At 40.4% G+C, this 22,371-nt stretch overlaps 1 protein-coding gene across 1 annotated transcript in view; it reads left to right on the forward strand.

Annotated features, from left to right (window-relative positions):
• Positions 1-22,371, forward strand: part of LOC109268887 (contactin associated protein 2) — a 1,595,009-nt gene that overhangs the window by 580,211 nt on the left and 992,427 nt on the right. Inside the window, exon 2 of the mRNA XM_053897072.1 lies at positions 5,424-5,534. Coding sequence (XP_053753047.1) covers positions 5,424-5,534 — 111 coding nt within the window. The remainder of the gene's footprint in view (positions 1-5,423; positions 5,535-22,371) is intronic.

Consider the following 22,371-nt stretch of genomic DNA (forward strand, 5'->3'; position numbering starts at 1 on the left):
GAGCAAGGCAGAAGCGCATTGATTGGAGAGAGAGGAGGCCAGATGGAAGGCTGGCCTCATAAATTTGTCCTGACCATGGAGAGGAGGGGTCATAAAACCTGAGGCAGGGCACACATCTGCAGGCGGAGGTAATGTAGCTCCAGCTTCTAAAGTTAGAAGTTGAAGGCATCAGACTTTAAGAGTCCACCCAGGGATGTATTCCTCTGACAATGAGCCTTTCACAGTCGTTTTTTTTGTTTGTTTGTTTGTTCGTGTTTTTGTTTTCAGTGAAGTATGAATGGGGATGTTGGTAGAGTTTCCGTCCTGAGAACCCTGGTTCTGGAGTCCTTTGTTGTTCTTGTGTTCTGTGCAGCAGGCTCATGTTTCCAAATGTGTGATATAAGACGTATATGTTAAGTGCTATAATTTTATTTTATTTTTAAATTTTTTTAACATTTTTATTTGTTTTTGCAAGACAGAGAGGGAGACAGAGCATGAGCAGGGGAGGGGCAGAGAGAGAGGGAGACAGAGAATCCGAAGCTGGCTCCAGGCTCCCCACTGTCAGCACAGAGCCCGACGCGGGGCTCGAACCCGCGGACCGTGAGATCATGACCTGAGCCGAAGTCAGATGCTTTCACGACTGAGCCACCCAGGTGCCCCTCATTGCTATAATTTTAAAAGACACTGTGGAAAAAAAAAAAAAAAAAGACACTGTGTTGTGAAAATTCCCCGACATTACTTTTATTTTTGTTTCTGTCTATTTTTTCTCTGATATTCCTTTCAATCAGAGATACATTTGAATGCCATCTTTAATGTCGGTTAGATGCATTCTAAAGTTCTTTGACCTTGCACACTACTGCCCATATCCCTTTGCCAATGCAGATCCGTCCCTCTCAGCCACGCTTTCCGAGGTGAAGGGCAACAGCCATTTGATCTTTATTTGCCGGTAATCTCCTCTGTTCCAGCTTGAATTAGTACAGAGTTCCTCCAGTTAGTCTGACTTCCTGATTGACTGAAACTGTGTGAAAATAAAACCCAAGGCCCATCTGCTTCTTTAGTTTTCATCCAAGATTCCCTGGAAGAGGAATACACTGGAGACCAAATATTTGCCGTAGCTGTGTGGCCGTAGTTTTGGAAGACATCCCAATATGGGAAGATATAATACTAAATTATTTCAAATGTTAGCAACCACCGCCCCCCACTCCTCCTCCTCCCCTATAAAAATTCTAACTTTCTCCAGGGATTTGCCTGATTTACTAATATTTAATGTCTGCAGAATATTAAGACACATGTTCTAACACAACAAGCAAGCTCTTTGGAATAAGTAATATGTAATAACGATTATTACAGTTGGAAATAAAAATGGAGAGTTCATCATAATAATCCGTATACGCTATGTACATGCACAGCAGTGCTGCTGCAACCATCCTGGGAAATTCGATGCCCGTTGTGGCCTCCATGATTTTGCTTGAGCTGTTCCCTCTTTCTAGAATCTTCTTAAACCTCTTTCTACCTATCTATATTCCCTCATTCTTAAGGTTATAGTCATTATTTATATGTTACCTGATACCACAAATGATGGTTAATCATTCTTCTTTGTGGATATCTGGACTATTTATTAACGCTAGACCAGAGGTTGGGAAACTTTTTTTCTGTCAAAGACCAGATAGTAAATATTTTAGCTTGCGAGGTTATATGGTCTCTGTTTGTGACATTCTGCTGTGGATTTGAAAACAGCTGTAGATAATACATAAAGAAGAGTGTTGGGGTGTGTTCCAATAAAACTTTATTTACAAAAGCGAGCCAGGGGCCACATTTGGCCTGTAGGACATAGTTTGTGGACTCCTGTACTTGAAAGTGCTTGAAAGTTTTAGAGTTTGAGAGAAACTTAACTAATGTGCTCATATGATGAGTGAGTCATCTGTAGAAAGGAAGGTCAGTGACATAGTCAAGGTCACGTATTTATGATGGAGCAAGCAGTAGCAAGCAATTCGCTAAACAACAGCCCTGCGTTTTAAATTTGTTTCTTTCAGTACTTGATTATATTTTGTTCAGCACTGAATTACAAAGTGATATTATGCTCTTGTTTCCTGTTTAGTTACTTTATGTGGGTCCATGTATTATTGGACTCATGGGGAAATGGGCTATATTTTTTTATAGCCTAAAGTGGCCAGAACAGTACGAGGCATTTATCGAGATCTTAGTATTTGTTAGTAAAGCCTTCCAGGAGAACATACAGAACATGTAGCATTTTTTTTTTTAAATTTAATGTTTATTTATTTTTGAAAGAGTATGAGCGGGGGAGGGGCAGAGAGCGAGAGAGAGGAAGACACAGAATCCGAAGCAGGCTCCAGGCTCCGAGGCGCCCCACGATTTTTTTTTTAATTAGTGAAAAATTTAAAATTTGATACGAAGATGATCGATTTGTGGTGGAAGTGAAAAATATTTAAATGTAATAAGGATACACTATGTTCAGGTTTTATAAATGCTATATTTAAATTCTAAATTGCAACTAGCTAATGGATCATTTAATCAATTATTCATTTACTTCATTTTAATTACTTTCAACGCAACTCTATGCATTGGATGTTCCCTTTTGGAAAATGCATCGCTCGTTATCGGGTATAAGCTTGCCCTATCGAGCAGGTTTAGACTGGAAAACGTTTCTCCCCGCGTGGTTTTATTGATTTCTAAGAGTTCACCTCATTTCCTTCAGATGACTACTCAGATGTCACCTAATCAAAGAGACTTTCCTTGACAAAGCAGTGAAAAACAGCCGCTCTCAACCTCTACCCTACCCCCCAACTACCTGCCCCTTCTTCCATATTTAGTGTGTCCAGAGTATTCGTCACCATCTCATACGATAACCTTTTATGCTTTTACCTGTTTTTTCATTTTTGTTTTAGTTAGTTTTTGGTTTCCACTAAAACATAAATTCCGTGACAGGCATGTTAGTCAATATTATCTGCGACTGCATTTGCTGCCCCTGGCCCAGCATAGGCGCTGGGTGCATGTTTGAATGAATGAGACAGACATGAATGAACGTTAGCACATTCCTAATAGAAGGGAAAATTTCGGAGTAATGATGACTCCAGATAAATGCAAAACTTTTGTCCCAAGATCATAAAAAGTTAGACTCAAAAGAGTCAGCAGATTCGAAATCAAGGTTTTGTATTTGTGCTCCCTGGCAACTAAACTGAATAGCAAAATTTTTTTTTATTTAATACAAAATCCTTCACTGTAGATTTTCACTTTGTGAACTGAAACCTTAAATAAATTTTATGGGGCGCCTGGGTGGCTCAATCAGTTGAGTGTCCCGACTCTTGATTTTGGTTCAGGTCATAATCCCAGGGTCAGTCATGGGATCCAGCCCCCATGTGGCTGAGTGTGGAGCCTGTTTAACACTGTCTCACCCTCTGCCCCTCCCCCGCTCATGCATGTGCATACACACACGCTGTCTCTCTCAAATAAAATAAAATAATAAAATAAAATAAAATAATAAAAAATAATAAAAAATATAAATAAATAAATTTGATGTTCATTTTTTCATTGTTTTACATTTAGCTTCCTGGGGGAATATATTCATATGCATATGCCATATTTCCCAGAGGCACTTGCAGCATAACAAAGGAAAATAAGAAATCTAACTATATTTTACGAGGGTGGAGATGTTCATTTTTAACTTCGGATTTGTACACACTTGAGTGGTGAGATAATGAATCATCACTCATTTCTCCAGCATCACTGGGACTTCCCTCCACTTGAGTGACTTTTCAAGAAAACGAGTTCATTCCTTCTGTTGCTGAAGTTTTCTTCTATTTATAAAGATCTGAGGTAGCAAGCATTCTAGAATATGTAGCGTAACTCTCTGTCTTATTCAACAGACAACTGAGCATGTGTAAAAAACATGTGTTGGCTATTTAAGACCCACCTCTCTTGACGATGAGGTGTTGCGCCATCTTGTAAGTCAGCAGTGTGTTTTGGGACCCTGTGGTTCTCAGGTTTAGGTGGCTCTTCTTGTCATTCGTTCGCTCACTCATTCATCCTACAAATGTTTTTAGAGTGTGTACCAGGAGCCAGGTATGGTTCACATTACTGGAGAGTAAGCATTAGGCAAACTATCAAAAACTTGATTCCCACACAGCTTCCAGTCTAGTGGGAGAGAAAGGAAACCAAGCAATTAAATGAGTAAAAACATACATGTGTGGTGGCTCTGAGAGCTATGAAGGAGCAGAAAGCAAGGAGTAGGTAAGGAGAGTGATGGTCGCATCATGCTCGTTAGCTGGGTAGACTACGGAAGTCTGTCTGCAGCAGTGAAAGGTGACGTTGTGAGCAGAGAGACCAGAGGGAAGAGCCTCATGGTAGCTGGAAGAATAATTGCAAAGGCCACAGCAGGAGCTGGCCTGATGTTGCAATAAGAGGAAGGGGGCTCTGGTGGTAGACAGCAATGGACAAGAATGCCAGAGAGAGATGTGGCCAGTCTTGTGGCTGCTGTGGGCCACTGGGGGCTTCAGACGTTATTCTGAGAGATTGAGAGCAGAAGCCAGGGGATGTCGTGAGCCTAGCAGCCACTTGGCCACTTACGTGTGCAAATGTCCCTCAGGCAGCTGGGTGCAGGACTATAGAAAAGCAAGGGAGGAGGCAGGAAGACTGTCCAGTCCTTCACAACAGTGATCACTGATGGCTGCTTGGACCAGGTGATATGAGGGGGTAGGATTTGGGGTATTCCAGAATGAGAACGCGCGGCCCCTGATGCAGTCTCCTGGAGAGCAGGTGCAGAATGAGAGGAGATCCAAGAACTGAGTCCTGGGCACTTTAACGTTGAGGCATGAGGAAAATGAGAGCGATCCATGAAAGGAATCAGAAAGCAAGCAGTAGTGGGGAAGGAGGAAAAACAAAAGCTTAAGGGCCACTGAAGCCAAGTGAAGAAAGGAAATGAGGGGTCGCTTGGTTCCAAAGCAGTTGACTGGTCTAGAATGATGGGAACTGGTTAGTTTTCCAGATGGCATTACTTTTCAGGGTGACACCTATTTCTCAGCCTTTCAGCTGTGGTAGGATGTCTCCTGGCCTTCCCTCGTTCAGTCTCTGTGTTTGCAATCAATGTTTCTAATCCTCTATCCCTATAATGAATAAATCCCTGAAGATTTCCAGAGGCTGTCAGCCTTCCCAAAGCTTGTTAAATCAGCATCACCACCTTTCCTCGTGATTCCTAGACGGCAGGTCTGCCCTGGGGCCCTTCCGCATAAAGCATTTTGTCATAGGTCCAACTCTTAAAACTCGGGTGTTCAAATGACCACAGTTGAGCTGTCTACCTTCTGACCACTTGCTAAATGTGGTTGCACAGATTTTTATGTTTGTATTGTATTCAACCACTATTTTGACTAAAACACACGCGTCGTCGTCGAAAGATATTTAATCTCTCTGTTCTTTTCTCTTCTTTTCAGAAAAATGCGATGAACCACTCGTGTCCGGACTCCCCCATGGGGCTTTCAGCAGCTCGTCCTCCACATCTGGGAGCTATTCTCCCGGCTATGCCAAGATCAACAAGCGAGGAGGTAAGGCACATTTCATCTCCTTCCTCAATACGTGCGCGGGGAAAGAACGCGTCATATTTAAAACTGCATTTCCGACGTCTATTTTATTGCGCAATGGCTATTAGCAGATACCTCTTTCATTCTGTCCACTTCTGTTAACTCATAGCTACTATACACCTCTTTTGTAGTCACTGCCAGGGAGTGATAGAGGAAAATTCGGGCTGAAAGCAAGAGGTGGTAAATAAAGGAGGAAGAATTTTTAGAGTTGTACGTGATGCCAGATGATGTACAAATTATGAGTTAAGGAAGTTCTCGTTCATTGGAAAATCATTTAGACCAAAGTTAAAGGCAATTGATTTCTGGGTACCTGAGGGCTCCGTCAGTTAAGTGAGTCCAAATTCGGCTCAGGTCATGATCTCGTGACTCATGAGTTGGAGCCCTGCCGTCGGACGGTGTGCTGATAGCTCGGAGCCTGGAGCCCATTTCAGATTCTGCGTCTCCCTCTCTCTCTGCCCCTCCCCTGCCCATGCTCTGTCTCTCTCTCCTTCAAAAATAAATAAACATTAAAAATATTTTTTAATAAACATTAAGAAATAATAAAATAAAATGAATTGACTTCAAATATGTATACGATGAATCAAAGAATACTATATTCACTATTTTTATTTCTATTTTTAGTAATATATAAATAGTATCTGTTGAAAATATAGGATAAAAAATTACCCTTGCTACTTTCTGCCCCCAGTGCCCAGAATTTAATTTTGTTATTAAAGCCACATGAAAAATAGTTACACAATTGCAACTAAAATTTGAGTTTGGGATTTTAAAGTAATACTATTAATTAGTAAATGGTAATTTCAAAGTAGGCAGCAATCCAGGGAGAATAAAAGATGATTGAGAACAGCAACTTAAAAATCTCTTGCTTCAAAGGAAGACTGATATGAATAACAATCAATGACAACTTAAAAAGGAAAGAAAAACTTTTCTTGGATAAATGTGAATCATCCCACAAGGGCCATAATTTTTATTCACTAAAACAGGAAATACTAAACTCATTTCACACTCAATTTAATAAAACAAAGTGAGTAAAAATAGAAAGAAGAAGGTAAGGGAGGGAGGGAAGGAAATAGGGAGGAAAAAAATAACATAAAGAAGCAAAGGTGAAAAAAAAAAAAAGAGAATAGGGGAAAACCCAAAAGGAGAAGTAAAAAAAAGGGAAGGAAGAAAAAGAGGGACATCAGAAAAGAGAGAAAGAGATATCGGAGAGATTCAGAAAGACCAAAATGGAGAATAAAATAGGTAAGAAAAAAAGTAGAATAATATATACAGAACTTCACAGGTGTATGAAGAGTCCTAGATTAGTAAAGAGACTTGGTAAAAGTCAGAGATATGCCAGCAAAAGTGGAGGAATACAAGTTTTAAAATATATACTGTTTTGGAAAGTAGTATTAATTAGCTGCTTTTGTTTGCAGTGACCAGATTGTTGGTTTTATTTATTTTTTAATTGTGGTGTAATTAACATCGAACATATTAGTTTCGGGTGTACAGTATAATGATTTTATACATGTATATATTGTAAATTGATCACTGCAACAAGTCTAGTTAACATCTCTCACCATGTATACTTTTTTTCCCCATGATGAGGACTCTTAAGATCTACTCTTAGCAACTTAGAAATATGTCGCACAGTATTTCTAACTATAGTTAACTTGACTTACTTATTTTATGACTAGAAATTGATACCTTTTGACCTTCTTCATCCTTTTCATTCACCGCCCCTGCCCCCCGCCCCTGGGAACCACCAGTCTATTCTCTGCATTTATGTAACTGCTCCTTTTATAATATGATTTTTGTCAGGTGATGGTCATGAGAGTTGGTAAGTTACTATAATTCATCAAAAATTTTGCTTACAGATGTCAAGCAATGAGACTTAATTCATTCCTTTTCCATAAGTCACTAAAAGATAAACAAGAAAAACAATATACATATATGTATAAAACAATATATATATATATATATATATATATATATATATATATATATATATATAAATATAACAGTATATATATATGTATGTATGTATAAAATCCTGAATCAAGAAACTGGCCATACCCAAATAATAATTGTGATGCAGGCTAGCAAATTTGGGGCAAAATCTACAAGAGAAAAGAAATATCACATACATTCCTGGATGTCAAGAGGATGCAATATTCCCTAAAGGAAGTATCCTGACATTGGGAGATCAACTTGAATGAGAGAAAGTCACAAAATATTTCCTCAGAAAGGGTTGTGGGAGAATAGGACTGATGGATTTTATACCCAGAGAATCTGGGCAAGTCAGGTCATCTCAAGCATATAACCTCTTTGGAAATGCAAATAATACAATATAACCAACAATAAGATGCATGAAATAAAAATAATTAAAAAACCATGGCCAAATGCCTAGTGCTGAGCAGTAAATCCACTTAAAGATAGACCATAACTAAACAGTTTAGGAACTAAGGTTGTGGAACAAAGTATAAATTTTATAGAATTAATATAAATTTGTATAAATTTTACAAGAATGTAAAATACCAAATTCTGGGAACTAAACAGACGTTTGCCTTTCCTCCCTAACCTTTCAGAACTGGAAGCCACCAGATACTGTAGCTTTAAATGCAAATTTTTAAAAATTGCCAATTTTTTCCGTCTTGGATTTTTTTAGGACTCTGTCTCCTACCAAGAAACATCAATAGTCTTTCGGTGTTTTTGTCCTCATTCAAGTAGCTATATTGAAGCCTTTTTTATTTGTCTTAAAATAGCACAGGATGCTACTTTGAATTACTTAGAGCTACTTATCTATTTATACACTCATATATGAGAGTGAGGTATCTGAGATTAAACTTCTAAAATGTTGACCTGATTTTTTTTTTAATTTTTTTTAACGTTTATTTATTTTTGAGACCGAGAGACACAGAGCATGAACGGGGGAGGGTCAGAGAGAGGGAGACACAGAATCTGAAACAGGCTCCAGGCTCTGAGCTGTCAGCACAGAGCCCGACGCGGGGCTCGAACTCACGGACCTTGAGATCGTGACCTGAGCCGAAGTCGGCCGCTTAACCGACTGAGCCACCCAGGCGCCCCTGACCTGATTTTTTTAACCTGAACGGTGGGATTCGAAGAATGCTTTTGCTTTCTCTATAATAGGTTTGTCTAGTTCATAGAATGTCAGTGTGTCTACCTATGTATTTATGTAGATAGATTTATAGATACAATGTATTTCCAAAAAGAAAGTTATTTGAAAAGCAAAGGACTATAAAGAAAATTTATGCCTTCCTGAGTTGTTTGACTAGCAACTTCTCTCTGACTGTTGCTACATTGTTGTGCATTGAGATGAAGTCGTGATGTAGGCGTTGGCTGGGAGAAAGCATCGTCGGTGCTTTAGTTATAGATTTACACTTGCATCTGGCCCATTGTATCAATATTTGTTATTCTGGGGTTTTAGTTACTTACCTTTTGGGTCCCAAAGACCTCTTTTGTTTATCAGTGGCATAGTGCGTATGGTTGCATAGAATTTCCTCCCCTGCTCCATCCCATACTATCTACCTGTTTAGGACCATCACACAACTGATTATATCTCCACTCCTCATGGGCTGCTCTGCCTCTGAATGTACACATAAGACACCCATGTGCCTTAACCCTAGTTGATGACCAATGTATGAAGCAAGGTAGCAAGCATCAGAGAGGGGGATTATTTCCTCTACAAGAAAAAAAAAAAAAAAAGAAAAGCAAAAAGGAAAAATAAAGAAATCTACATGCGGTTATTTTCACAATAAACAGACTTTGTATTCCCTTATAAAGTTCATGTGTGAATGCTCTTGAGAGAAGAGCCATGTTGACTGAAATTCATACTAAGGTATAAATGGCTAATAGTTCATGTTGATTTTAAAAATAGATTTTTTGTTAGTGCAGCAAAATGTTACATGTCTTAAAGATGGGTAAAGGAAGCAGAGAGTTTATATATATATATTTTTATATTTATACATTTATATTTATGTATGTCTTTTTTTGTTTACATTCATATATAAATATGTATTTATATATCTATAAATATATATATTTGTATATTTGCTGAAGGTATATTTTTTATTTCACTATTGGCAAGAATCATCTGACACATACACCATATAAGCCCATGAAAGCAAGAAGATCATATACTGACGGAAGGATAAAATAATATAACTCACTAATTATAAAATACAGAAAAGAACAAATTCAGCATTATGTTGATTAACATTGCCTCAGGGGCGCCCGGGTGGCTTCTGGTTGAAGGTCTGACTTTCGATTTTGGCTCAGGACCTGATCTGACCTCAGGGTCTTGGGGTAGAGCCCTGCTTCAGGCTCTGTGCTGAGTGTGGAGCCTGCCTGGGATTCTGTCTGTCCCTCTGCCCCTCCCTCTCTCTCTAAAAAAAAAAAAAAAAAAAAGAAAGAAAAAGAAAATTGAACATATTGCTTCATGTTTTATCATTTATTTAAATGTATTCCTCAAATATATTTTGGAGAGATTGAGTTTTGGAATCCATAGAAAATCGGATTATAATGTGAATATACGTTCAGATAACAGATTGGCACACATTTATAAAACGGAGTTTACGTTTTGCGTCCTCACAATACATCCATTTGCTGCCACTTTGATGTCAGGGGTCAGTTTATGACAAAACCGAGGGGAAACGAATGCTTACGTGGAAAATCCACACATAATTCTATCATGTCTTTTGGAGCCCACTACTGCTTTAAGATCTTTGGTTTCATTCGTTTTAGGAAAACACTGACCTGCTGTGATCTGTGTTCTGGACGTATCTCCCTACTCCTAATTCACTGGCGGTGTCCCAATCTGTGTCATTCCAAGTCAATAGCAGTTAGGTGGGTTCACCTTTCCAAAGGTTAGCAGAGATATTAAATCTGGACAGTCTCATATAAAGTAAACACTACCTCACATTTATAATACACATTTAGTATTTTACAGATTATAAAGTGTTCTAAATGTCCCTTGACCTTCACAACAACCTTGTTAGATAGAATGTTAGGTTAGAGACGCCCATCATCTCTTCTGCCGGGCTTAGGACTTTTCAGTCCACCCGCCTTTTGTAGAGATCGTCCTCTTTCTCCTGTCCCCAGGGGACAGCCATTCTGCCACATGGCCCTCTTCTTCCTCCACTGGCCGCAGATGAGAGACTGCCATGCTCGGTTTCGCCAGATGAAGCCATATTGGCACTGCATTGGAGTTGGCCCCAAGACAGAACCGAAGAAGAGCGGGAGGTTTTAAGCCACGTTTGATCTGTGCTTCTGCAACCAGAGCAACCCCGTCATGGAGCCTGGGAGTTTCTTGAGTGATGTGGACCTTGAATTCTTTTCTTTCTTTTCACCTCCTCCCGTTTACTTTTCCTTAAAGGTCCTTCCATACTTGTTGCTCTTCTGAGACCTTTTTCACACTTGCTTCCTGGGTCATTCCTGCCATTTTAGGAAACTGTCATCTTCTCCATTAACCCAAAGGGCAGAGAGGTGTGGGGTTGGTGGTGGTGTTTTGAGGATATGTTGCCTCTATTCCTTCCAGCAGGGAGAACAGATTGCATTTGTAAGCCACATAATTGATAATCACTTCTGGGAGGAATATGTGTATAACAGACATCTGGAAAGACTGCCGGAACAGAGCTCTGAATGTCCACGCGTGTACCTTAAAAAGAACTACAGCTTTTACCTTCCCTTGAAAGACACCAGTGAAGTAAATAATTGCCTCGGTGCCTTGATAGCTTGGCTTGGTCAAATCATTGCCTTTATCCTTTCCTGCCTCCTGTTGGCCAAGAGGGAGCTTTAGTGATTAGCATCATTCTGAACTATTTTCCACCGGCGCTTCCGAGCTTAAACATGTTGGAATGCTTCTTTCGGGCTCCTGAGTGGCTCAGCAAATAACCCTACCTCACTCTGCTCTTCAGAGGCCTTTCCGGCCTCTCCTGGAAAACAAATTTGCTCCCCTCTCTTGCACCCTCAATTCTCCTGTCGCTTAGTCACATTTGTAAAATACTTCCCCTCCCTCTGCTTTCTTTTCTTCCCTTTTCTGCTTTAAATAGTAAAAGCATCTGTCACAACCAGTTACACCGTGACCTGATTAAACTGTAGCCTATACCCTACGAGTTGGGAAAGCAGTCGCAATGCTTCCCTGAAGACATTGTCCCTCTTCCTGCTGGTAACTCCTCCCACTGGGGCCCTTCGGCTCTCTCCAGTCCCTGACCCATTCCTGCTCCATATTGCCCCCTACTGGCAGCCAGTGTTTGCCAGATCCAGTAGTATTTTTTTTTTTTTCTTTTCTTTTTGTTTTTTGGAGAGAGAGAGAGTGTGTGTGAGTGGGGGAAAGGGGCAGGGGAATGAGAGAAAAAATCATAAGTAGGCTCTCTGCTAATAAGCGTGGAGGCTCAATCCTACGACCCTGGAATCAAGACCTGAGCTGAAACCAAGAGTAGGATGCTCAACCGACTGAGCCCGCAGGCGCCCCCATTCTTAACCTTACTAGGAAGTTCTTCCCTTGGACTATAACATCAAGACTTACGTTATGAAATAGACTGGAGTTCCCAACTGTTGAACTTCCATCCATGTTGACAGATTCCATTCCGCTATGTTCCCTCTTCCCCTTCTCCGGCCCCTATCACTTCCTGTTTCTCTTCACCTGCTCTGTTTCCCTCTCAACGAGCATTCGTTATTACTTTAGTATGAATTCATCAGTTGAAGTATTACTTCTTCTAAGAGAATTTGCCTTTAAGAGCAGATCCTTGGGAGCAGAGAAATCCAGAGGGGTGGTTTTCTAATGTAGCATTTTAGAATATTTGACATTCCTATTTGGGCTGGCCATGCTTCTTCATCTTTGAATTACTCTCCTGAAAACACCTGCTGACTTTGCCGGCTCTGATGCAGTGCTGAGCAATGAGAAGAGAATGACTTATATTCATGCATAACTCGATTCCAATACAGAATCAACCAAGGATGAACATATTAGTCAGTTATTAATCTCTCTGCATCTCGTTTCCTGATTTCTGTGTTTACTATATAATCTCTCATCCAAACCAGGAACTTTGACAGTGCTAGAGTTCTTTTAATAATTATGCCCGGGCAGTCTTGCAGGTACGGGCCCCCTCTTTATATTTTAAAATGGAATCGACCGTACAATTTAGCAGAGCCATTGTGAAGATTCAGTGAAATAATGTACACAGGCTGTGTTGCAATTAAATATTAGCCTCTTTCCCGCCAGTTACCCTCAAGTCCCCAAAGCAACACTTAACAGATATTAATATTTCAGGGCAAGTGAGTAATTTAGTCTTATCATTACCAAAGCAACACCTCCCTAAAAAGTGATCACTAGAGGTTGCATATTTACCCGTGTGTGTGTGTGTGTGTGTGTGTGTGTGTGTGTGTGTGTGTGTGTATTTCCCCTATCATCATATAAGACAAAAATCATAATAATTCATAAATTAATAAAATAACATTTTAAATAATTTAAATAAGCTTTGCATAATCAGACTGCTACCTATGTTACCTTAAATGTGCCCTGACTCTTTTCTCCTTAAACTCCTTTCATTTCAAATGAAAGGGTTTATGCCAATGACTGCTGAGTGTTATTTTGTTCTGATTGTCATCATGTCATTTGAATTAGATCTGATAGAGTCCAATATAATACTTATGTAGTAAATTTATGATCCTCAGTGAAGCCAACACTAATTGTTCTGGACATTAGGAAGAATAAAAATATTTTTCCCCTCAGCTCTCCAAATTCTGACTATTTTTTAAAAATATATTTCAGGGGAGCCTGGGTGGCTCAGTCGGTTAAGCATCCAACTTCGGCTCAGGTCGTGATCTCATGGTGCGTGGGTTCGAGCCCTCCGTGCTGAGGGCTCAGAGCCTGGAGCCTGCTTCACATTCTGTGTCTCCCTCTCTCTCTGCCCCTCCCCTGCTCATGCTCTGTCTCTGTCTCTGTCTCTGAAAACAATAAATAAACATTAAAAAAAATTTAAATATATTTAAAATGATTTTGTCTAAAGTCAGCAGTAGGTTTTGTATTCACTTTTCCAATTGCGTGAGAGTTGACATCTAACTAACATTGTAAGTTTTAATTTATTCTTTTTACTTGAATTCTCAAATGTAAATCAAAATATTGGCTTTAGTGGGAGCTTTAAAAAATTCAGTGTGCATTACATGATGCATTTGTATCATTGACACTTGTTAAAAATGATAGAATGTTGAAAGCATAGTCACCAGGGACTAACTCATAAATTTGCTTAGACATGCCTTTTTAATTTGCAAATAATATTACTTTGTGTCTGCTGTGACATCAAATTTTATAGCGTTGGAATTATAATACCTTCTTTGTGTTCCCCGTAGAAATCTATGCTAGGTTTTGTAGCACTTCCCATAGAATGGTTTGCCAAGGTGTGTGATATTAATATGTGCTATGAACACCCACACATACACACATCTCCCCAATAAAATCTACTGGGCAAACACTATGTTCTGTGGTCCTCTCTGGGAAGATCAGACACCCTCTCCATCATGCAGCATCTTTAGGTCCAGGAGAGTGCACTTTCACCGTGGGAGATGCTTTTATAAAATTGAACCAAACACTGTAAACATCATGGGTTTTATTTATTTTTTTTTTAATTTTTTTTTAACGTTTATTTATTTTTGAGACCGAGAGAGACAGAGCATGAATGGGGGAGGGTCAGAGAGAGGGAGACATAGAATCTGAAGCAGGCTCCAGGCTCCGAGCTGTCAGCACAGAGCCCGACGCGGGGCTCGAACTCACGGACCGCGAGATCGTGACCTGAGCCGAAGTTGGCCGCTTAACCGACTGAGCCACCCAGGCGCCCCAAACATCATGGGTTTTGAACAGGGTTTGTTTAATATACTTAGAAGTACAGATGTGTCCCATGGGTTTACTACTGTCTTTGTAAAAATGCTAATTTTTTTAAAAGTGTATTTATTTATTTTGAGACAGAGAGAGCGTGCCTGGTGTAGCGGGAGAGAGAGGGAGGGGAGAGAGAGAATCCCAAGCAGGCTCCACATTGTCAGTGCAAAGCCCCACGTGGGGCTCAAAATCACGAACTGCGAGGTCATGACCTGAGCCCAAACCAAGAGTCAGATGCTTAACCCACTGAGCCACCCAGGCGCCCCTAAAAACACTACTTTTAAGGGCTCTTTGATGATAACATCATGGATGGTGAGTTTTCTAGAATTAATTGGAGAAAGGGAGCTTTTAGATTTGGAGCATTTGAAATGAAGATTTTTTTTTTATTTAATTATTTTTAGAAAGCTGCTATTTTGCAAGAAATGTTTGTAGCAAATATCTCAAAAATGGGCCCCTGAGAAAATCATGAGGTGGGATACATAGTGCTATTACAGTAACCACAGCTATCATCTTTGAAACGGCTTTGGGATATTCATTCTCTAACACTCTCCTTTATCACGATATTAATAGCCGATTGTCTAAAAGAGTGGGAAATAGTGAATAATCAATTCAGGTACTTATACTATGTTTTTGGAACGTATGCTTTGTAATTTCACTTTGCGCTCAACATCGAAACCCTTGCTATTTGGTACCTGCCTGTATATGGCTCATGAGGACTATATCCTGTGTGTCAGTTGCAGGGTGTAAACGGAGAGAGAGAGCAAAGGCCAGGAATGAGCAGGGCGGGTCCACAGTCCACATGAAGGGCACTGCCCAGTGAGGGGTGCTACCCAGGGTCCATTCATTCAACAAGGGTAGGACACAAAACACCGCACATGTGAAAAATACACTTCGAATCCCATAATCACATCTCCTCTATAACAGATAAGTGGCTCTCCATCATCCTTCAGTATCTACAGTAGCCCCCCCCCCCACCTTTATCTGGGGGGAATATGTTCCAAGAACCCCAGTGGATGCCGGAAAACAGATTAAGTACTGAACTCTATACAGACTACATTTTTTCTCCATACGTGCATACCTGCGATAAAGTTTAATTTATCAACTAGGCACAGTTAGAGATTAACAACAATAACTAATGATAAAATAGAATGATTGTAACAATATACTACAATAAAATTCATGTGAATGTGGTCTGTCTCTCTCCCCAATAGCTTCTTGTGATGATGGGAGATGAGAACATGCCCGTGTGATGGGGTGCAGTGAGGTCAATGTCGTAGGCATGGGAACGTCATGTTAGGCTGGTAATGGCCTTCTGATGATATGTCAAAAAGAGGGCATCTGCTTCTGGACCACAGTTGACTGTGGGTGACTAAAAGCGCCCCCCCCCATGGGCTGGGGAGACTACTGTACTCTTGTGCAAAAAGAGAAAGTTCTATGCTTTTTGCTTGTTTGCCTCCTACCCATTATTTCACTCAATAAGAGGGGAAAAAACAAAACAAAGAACAAAAAAAAAAAAAAACCAGGCCAAATTATTTCCAAGGCTACTGGGAGGATTTAATTTAGTAATGGCTCTCTTAGCAACCTGGTCAGGTCATACTTATTAGAATGAATTAGAACCTTGTCTTTAACACCTTTAGCAAATTAATGACTTTTTCACACATTTTTCTTTGAGAAGACTAAAAAAAAAAAAATTTAGAACCTCCTCTCTTTTATACTCAGGCCTTCCAAAACTAATTCCAAAAATATTGCCACTAATAACAATTCAAAGCAGTGCGGCCTTTGTTAGCATACTGCCTTTCCTGTATCCTGCAAATGAGCAATCAACATTGTTTACTCTTCCTTGCTTTAAAACCAAGATATATGTTTGACATGAATACCGCTGACAGTAAACCGTGACATTTAAGACAGTCTGCTTTTATTGTTCTCGCCTCCCTCACATTAAAACGTAAACTCAAAATGTAGAGAGCTTGACTCCTCGGGTTTTCACCCAAAGGTCACTTTTATTTTGCTTTTTCGTAGCTGTTTTTGTTTTCTTGGCGAGGCCAGGGATTCACGTATGTTTTTGTTTTCCTTTGGTTCCTTGCTTCGTGGCTCCTAGAATGTTGTTCCTTTGGATCTGTTTTCCACTCTAAAATCGGTGGGCAGTGCTATTCATTTCAGTTGGAGGCGGGTTCTTGTCTGCGTTGAATCTGTTGCCTCCCTGTCACCAGACATCTGCAGTCGGAAGACTGTTCTGGCACCAGGGTGAATGATTTCACGTTAGAAGGTCTCTGTCTGAGCCTATGTACAAATAATGTATAATTACGCATGTCCTATGAATTTCCCTAGTCCTACGGCACGTATGTATCTTAATGGATTATTAAAATGAGTTTTTTGTTTGTTTTGCCCTCACATGATACCTAGAAGGCCGGCTAAGCCTTACAGGCTCCACCGTGAAGGTGATGAAAACTCTCGTTCGCTTCCCTTCTCTTCCTCCCTGAGTGTTCTAAAGAGAGTGCAAGCTGACACCACGTGCTTCTGTGGTTGGAATGCTTCTGTGATGTTCGACATCCAGGAGTGATTTCGAGAGCTTCCTCTTCTTACATGTTGATGAGACCGGGCACTCCCAAAGGGCCGAGTAGAATTCCCTGAAGGAAGATGATTAACCTGAGCTTTGAAATAGTACCAACCAGAGGAGGATTTAGACACGGCAAAAGTGATGATCGTTTCCTTATCATGGAAGGGCTGCCGATTCACACCAAAGGAGTCCCAGGGAGGCCCAGAAAACCAGAGGCTGTCACCCTTGCCTGCCCACGCCCCGGTCTTTCCCACCTAAGTTCAAAGGGTATTGAATGATAAGCACTTCCCATTGGCCTCCAGATTTTCATTATGGAAATTGTTCTACGTACACGGCTTCAACATGTTTACGTTGCTGGTCCTTCAGGAGTGAGTTCAGGTATCCCCTTTCCAACACGTTATCACTGATGGCTGGACGGGCTATCTCTCTCTCTCTCCATTTCTCAAGGTGTATTTTTTTTTTCTATCTCAGAACATAGCATACGGTATTGTGTCGTAGACGTAGTTGTCTGACGGCTGGAGGCTGGGTATGGGTGGAACGCGAGCCCCGTGTCTCGTGCCTCTGTATATCCCCAACATCTAGCCTGGTGCTTCGCACAGAGTGGATACTCACAGACATTGAAAGATATGCCGGCAGGGGCAGGTGCACATCATCTCATCTGATCCCTACGAACACCCTGGGAAAGAAATTAGAGTAAACTCAGTTTTATGGGTAAGAAAACTTCGGCGCAAGGAAGGTTAGACTTCTGCCCAGGACCACCGCTAACAAAAAGCAGACCTAAGGATTCGAAACAATCTCTTCTGACTTCCAGTCACTCACTGTTCTATTCTCCACACATCTTCCCTGCCTCTGTGAGTTTTTCTTTAGGAAGAGTTGGAATAATATCTGAGTTGGTTACAGGGCACAGCTGAAGTTTGCCCACTGGTATCTTAGAACACACACAGACACAGTTCTCTATTTTATCTCTGAGAAGTACATACCGACTTTGCGATGTCTTTGCATGCTTGTAATCTTTGCTTTAAATAATCAAAGAGAAATAAGATGTTCTTTTAAATATTTGCATTAACATATTTTAAAAGACACATTTTTTTAACACTGAAAGGGTAGCCAAACCCTGGGCTCCTTCAGTGTTGTTTCTGAATTTGTATAATACGAGGTGGTAGGCAAAAAAGATGTAATTGCACTTGAAATATTATATATGTGAGAACAGCAGGAAAGAATTGAAATGAAAGAAAACTACTGATGTGCGGCACCAATATGCTAGGAACTGACAGAAGCAATATTTTTTTAAGTCACTAACACTCTCAATATTCACAACACACATGAAGAAAAAGCAGTAAGTCAGTACAAAGTGAAAGGAAATGAATAACAGAAATAAAACACAACCACAAAATAGAAAATGCCAGAGATCTGAGATCTGCTAGATATGCCATAAACTGGATCTTTGAAATTGGATGAGAATAATCTGGCATTAATAATAACAATATCCCACTTTATGATCCTTATCCATCACTGAATCGTTCCCTCCATTCCTTCCAGTGAAGGATTCAGCATTGTTAGATTGTGCCTTTCATTCTGTTACTGTTTAGTTAGAAGGACGGTACTTCCTGGCAATCTGTAGAGACTACAGAGGGAATTGATTCAATTTCCTTGTCCCCCCCCCTCCACCCCGCCGCCAATCTTCTCACAGCAGAATAAGTAAAACAAAAACTATTTGACCGATTATTTCCAAGTTATCACTTCTATCTTCTCTACATGTTACTCAAGACTTAATCATTTATGATGGAAAATAATTTTCTAAGGAAAATGCCAGAAGAGCAAGAAATGCCTTCTGTTTTCAATTCAAACTGTTGTGTTTGATTTTTCACAGTTAAAAGAGAAATTTGAACCACACGGTGGTGTTTTGAACAACAAACGGTGTTTATTGGTTCCTGGCCAAAGGACTAGCGTTCACTGGGCATCAGAGAGGCTGTGCAACCTACAAGCAGCTTAACCTCGACATTCAGTGACCTTCGGTCTGGTGGGGGGGAACACTTAGATGGCTCGGTTTTAGTAATGCTTCTTGGATATGTCGAAATAGTGCAATTTTAGCAAAGGTACTGCTTTACCTGCATGATTAGGTCAGTCAGGAATTTCTCTACAGGGATCTGGAGGCAGGCTTTGGTTCCCTTAGGCCATAATCCAACTTTCTACGGTTCAGCATTAGGAGAAGTATGGGTAGCCAGGCCCAGAGATGCCAACCAGTCCCTTCTGTGCTTTCTGCAATGCTGGAGAGGAGTTCTCCAAGCAGACAAGGCGTACCAGTCAGTGAGTATAACCGACAGAATAAATATTGGCCTTTCGGTGCAAATCCACCTTCATTTTTCTGTAAGATCTTTGAAACGTTTCTTCCTACTGATATGACCTACATTTGGCAAGCATCAGTTCTCCTTAGCAGTTCAACAATGGCACGGCAAGGATTGACCAAGAAGAGATACCAAGGGAGGATGTCTTGTCAAAAGCCTGAGACATGTTAATCAGCTTCTGGAACACCAACAATTTAAATTCAAATAGATTTCTCGCCGAGACTAAAATCTAAAACCCTGTGATTCCATTTCTGTGTATTGGATTAGTCAAGATTTAAGGTTCACTTTGTTCTCAACTCATGGGGATCTCCCCCTGCCATTTTTTTGTTCTTTGTTTGCATGGCTTAGCTGGTACAGGCAAAAAGTGCGATTCATCCCTTCAGATGCTCTCAAGTGTTATCTGTGCTAGTTTCGCACTCAACAGTGGGAACGGCAGAAGGCAGAAATGAGGAAATAAAAATCCTGTTGTCAAATGAGAATTCTACATCTCACTGCAGTGTGGAATAGTAGTTATTCATACTTTAGGCACCTCAATTAGATATTCATTATTCATAAACACTTATGTAACTCTGAGTTATTCAGGCTGGGAGAGAACATTAGCAACCTTTTTCTTTCTTTCTTTCTTTCTTTCTTTCTTTCTTTCTTTCTTTCTTTCTTAAGCTAAGATATCTTGTGTCTAAAGAAGGATGTAAAAGAATATAATATATATTCTTGTGTGTATATATATGCACCCTGTCTGTTGCATGTACATCTAAATTTCAAATTGTAGGCAAAAATGCCTCCAACAAAACAAGGCTAACCTAGTACATTTGGCTACGCCTTTTCAAAGAACCAATCTGGGTAAATTGACTAGCACCAATTCTATTACAGTGGTAAAATGGATGAAAATAACAACATGGATCTTTTTAGCCGTGGCCCCCACAACTAGTTCTAATGGCCAGTAACACAGGTCCAGACCTGGAAAGGCTTAACAGATAAGACTAAGTGAGTGTCCAAGTAAGATGTGAAATGGTGTTGAGGTTACAGGGAACGTGAGAGCCCAGTCATTCAATAGACATGTACTGAGCTGAATGAAGACAAATCAGCACTGAAGATTCATTTGCAGGTGGGACCTAAACCTCAGAAATGTTGACAAGATAACTTTTTAAGGACTCTGAGATCAGGTCATAATTATGAGGAGGGGCACTGTATGTCTAAAGCACATTGGTGAGTGTCCCAGCTCCAAATTTGGAGAAGCCTCCAGGGGCATCTGGACATGAATTAGAAGAGCGTAGGCCCTTGTCTTAATGGAGATGATTACTGAAGAGTTTCTCCATGTTAATCCTTTGAGTGACCAGTGGGGTGGACAAAAATCCTTCCTTCCTTTTCTCCTTCCTTTCTTCTTTCTCCCTCACTTCTCTTCTTCCCTGTATCTTCCCTCACTCAAATATTTACTAAATATCAACTTGTTTTAGTTTTATATAAAATAATGAGCTTCCACTAAATAGGTCACAACTAAAGATTGGGTGCCTGTGTGGCTCAGTCAGTTGAGCGTCCAACTTCAGCTCAGGGTATGATCTCGCAGTCCGTGAGTTTGCGCCCTACATCAGGCTCTGTGCTGATAGCTCAGAGCCTGGAGGCTGCTTCAGATTCTGTGCCTCCCACTCCCTCTGCCCCTCCCCCACTCATGCTCTGTCTCTCTCACTCTCAAAAATGAATAAATGTTAGAAATTAAAAAAAAAGAACTGGATTAGAAAAAATAACGTGAACATAATTGTCCCAAGAATTACACCACCATGTTGCTGTGAAATCATATAAATATGAAGGTTATTATGGTATCATAGGGAACAATTGAGCTAATTTGCTGAGGAGGGTTCAAGGATATGTTTTGAAAGAGGTACAATTTTATTCTGTAAAATTTATTTTCTGGAATCTCATCGAAAGAGTGCAGCATACTCTAAGGTATCAAAGTCAAAGATGGTGTTTGTTAAAGGAGGATTAGCTGGTCGTTTGGTTTTGTGAGAGTTTAAACTGAGAGTCAGCATATGCTGAGAAATATGGATTCAGATGGATCCTGATGGATTCTGAGCATTGGGACGGTCACACTAGGGAGCAAGACAAAACCCCTGATTTCAGATCAGCCCAACCTTATCATCTGCTTTTCCTCCACCTTCAGTTCTATTTCCTGATTCTGTCATTTGTTTGTTTTTTAAGTGTTTATTTATTTTTGAGAGAGAGAGTGAGAGCGAGCACATGTGCATGGGCTGGGGAGGGGCAGAGAGAAAAGAGGACAGAGGATCCAGTGCAGTCTCTATGCTGACAACAGAGGGCCCAAGGTGGGACTCAAACTCACAAACTATGAGATCATGACCTGAGCAGTAGTCGGTTGCTCAACCACCTGAGCCACCCAGCTGCCTCTGTTTCCTGATTCTGTTACTGCCTCTCTTCCTGCCCCACTCAGTTGTCAGCACAACAGCACAAGTGATCATTTGCAAATCAAGAAATAATATTTTATTTTTCTATTCAAAACTTCCCCAGTAGATTTCTGTCTCACGTAGATGAAAAGCCACCGTAGTCCTTAGTCTTGCCTCATTTACCTGCCTGCACCCAGTATTTCTCTGACCTCATATACTGATGTCCTTTCCTCCTCTCCAGCTACACAGGCCTCCTTGCTATTTCTTATACTTCCCACGCCCTTGGCATGAAATTCTTCCTGCAGTACTAGCACATTATTTCCTTCAAGCTCGCACTCAAATGACACCACCTTGTGGGAGCCTTTCCTGATGATCTCATAAAAAATTCCCCACTCATTCACTGACTCACCCAATGACACTTGCCCTCCATCTTTTTTTCTCCATGGGCTTTTTACAACCTAAGGCCTAGGCTCCGCTTACAATTCTAAAAAGAGGGAAGTGATAAATTCTTAAAATGTTTATAGAGGGAAAAGCAATAAGGAAAAGGTAGTTGAAGATGTGAGGTACCAAAAAGATAGAAAGAAGCAAGAATAAAGGATCCCCCAGTTTCTATCTTTGATGAATCAGAGGGTTG

The sequence above is a fragment of the Panthera pardus genome, unplaced genomic scaffold, assembly GCF_024362965.1.
Source record: "Panthera pardus isolate Hobbes unplaced genomic scaffold, ASM2436296v1 HiC_scaffold_8, whole genome shotgun sequence".
Classification (NCBI taxonomy): Eukaryota; Metazoa; Chordata; class Mammalia; order Carnivora; family Felidae; genus Panthera; species Panthera pardus.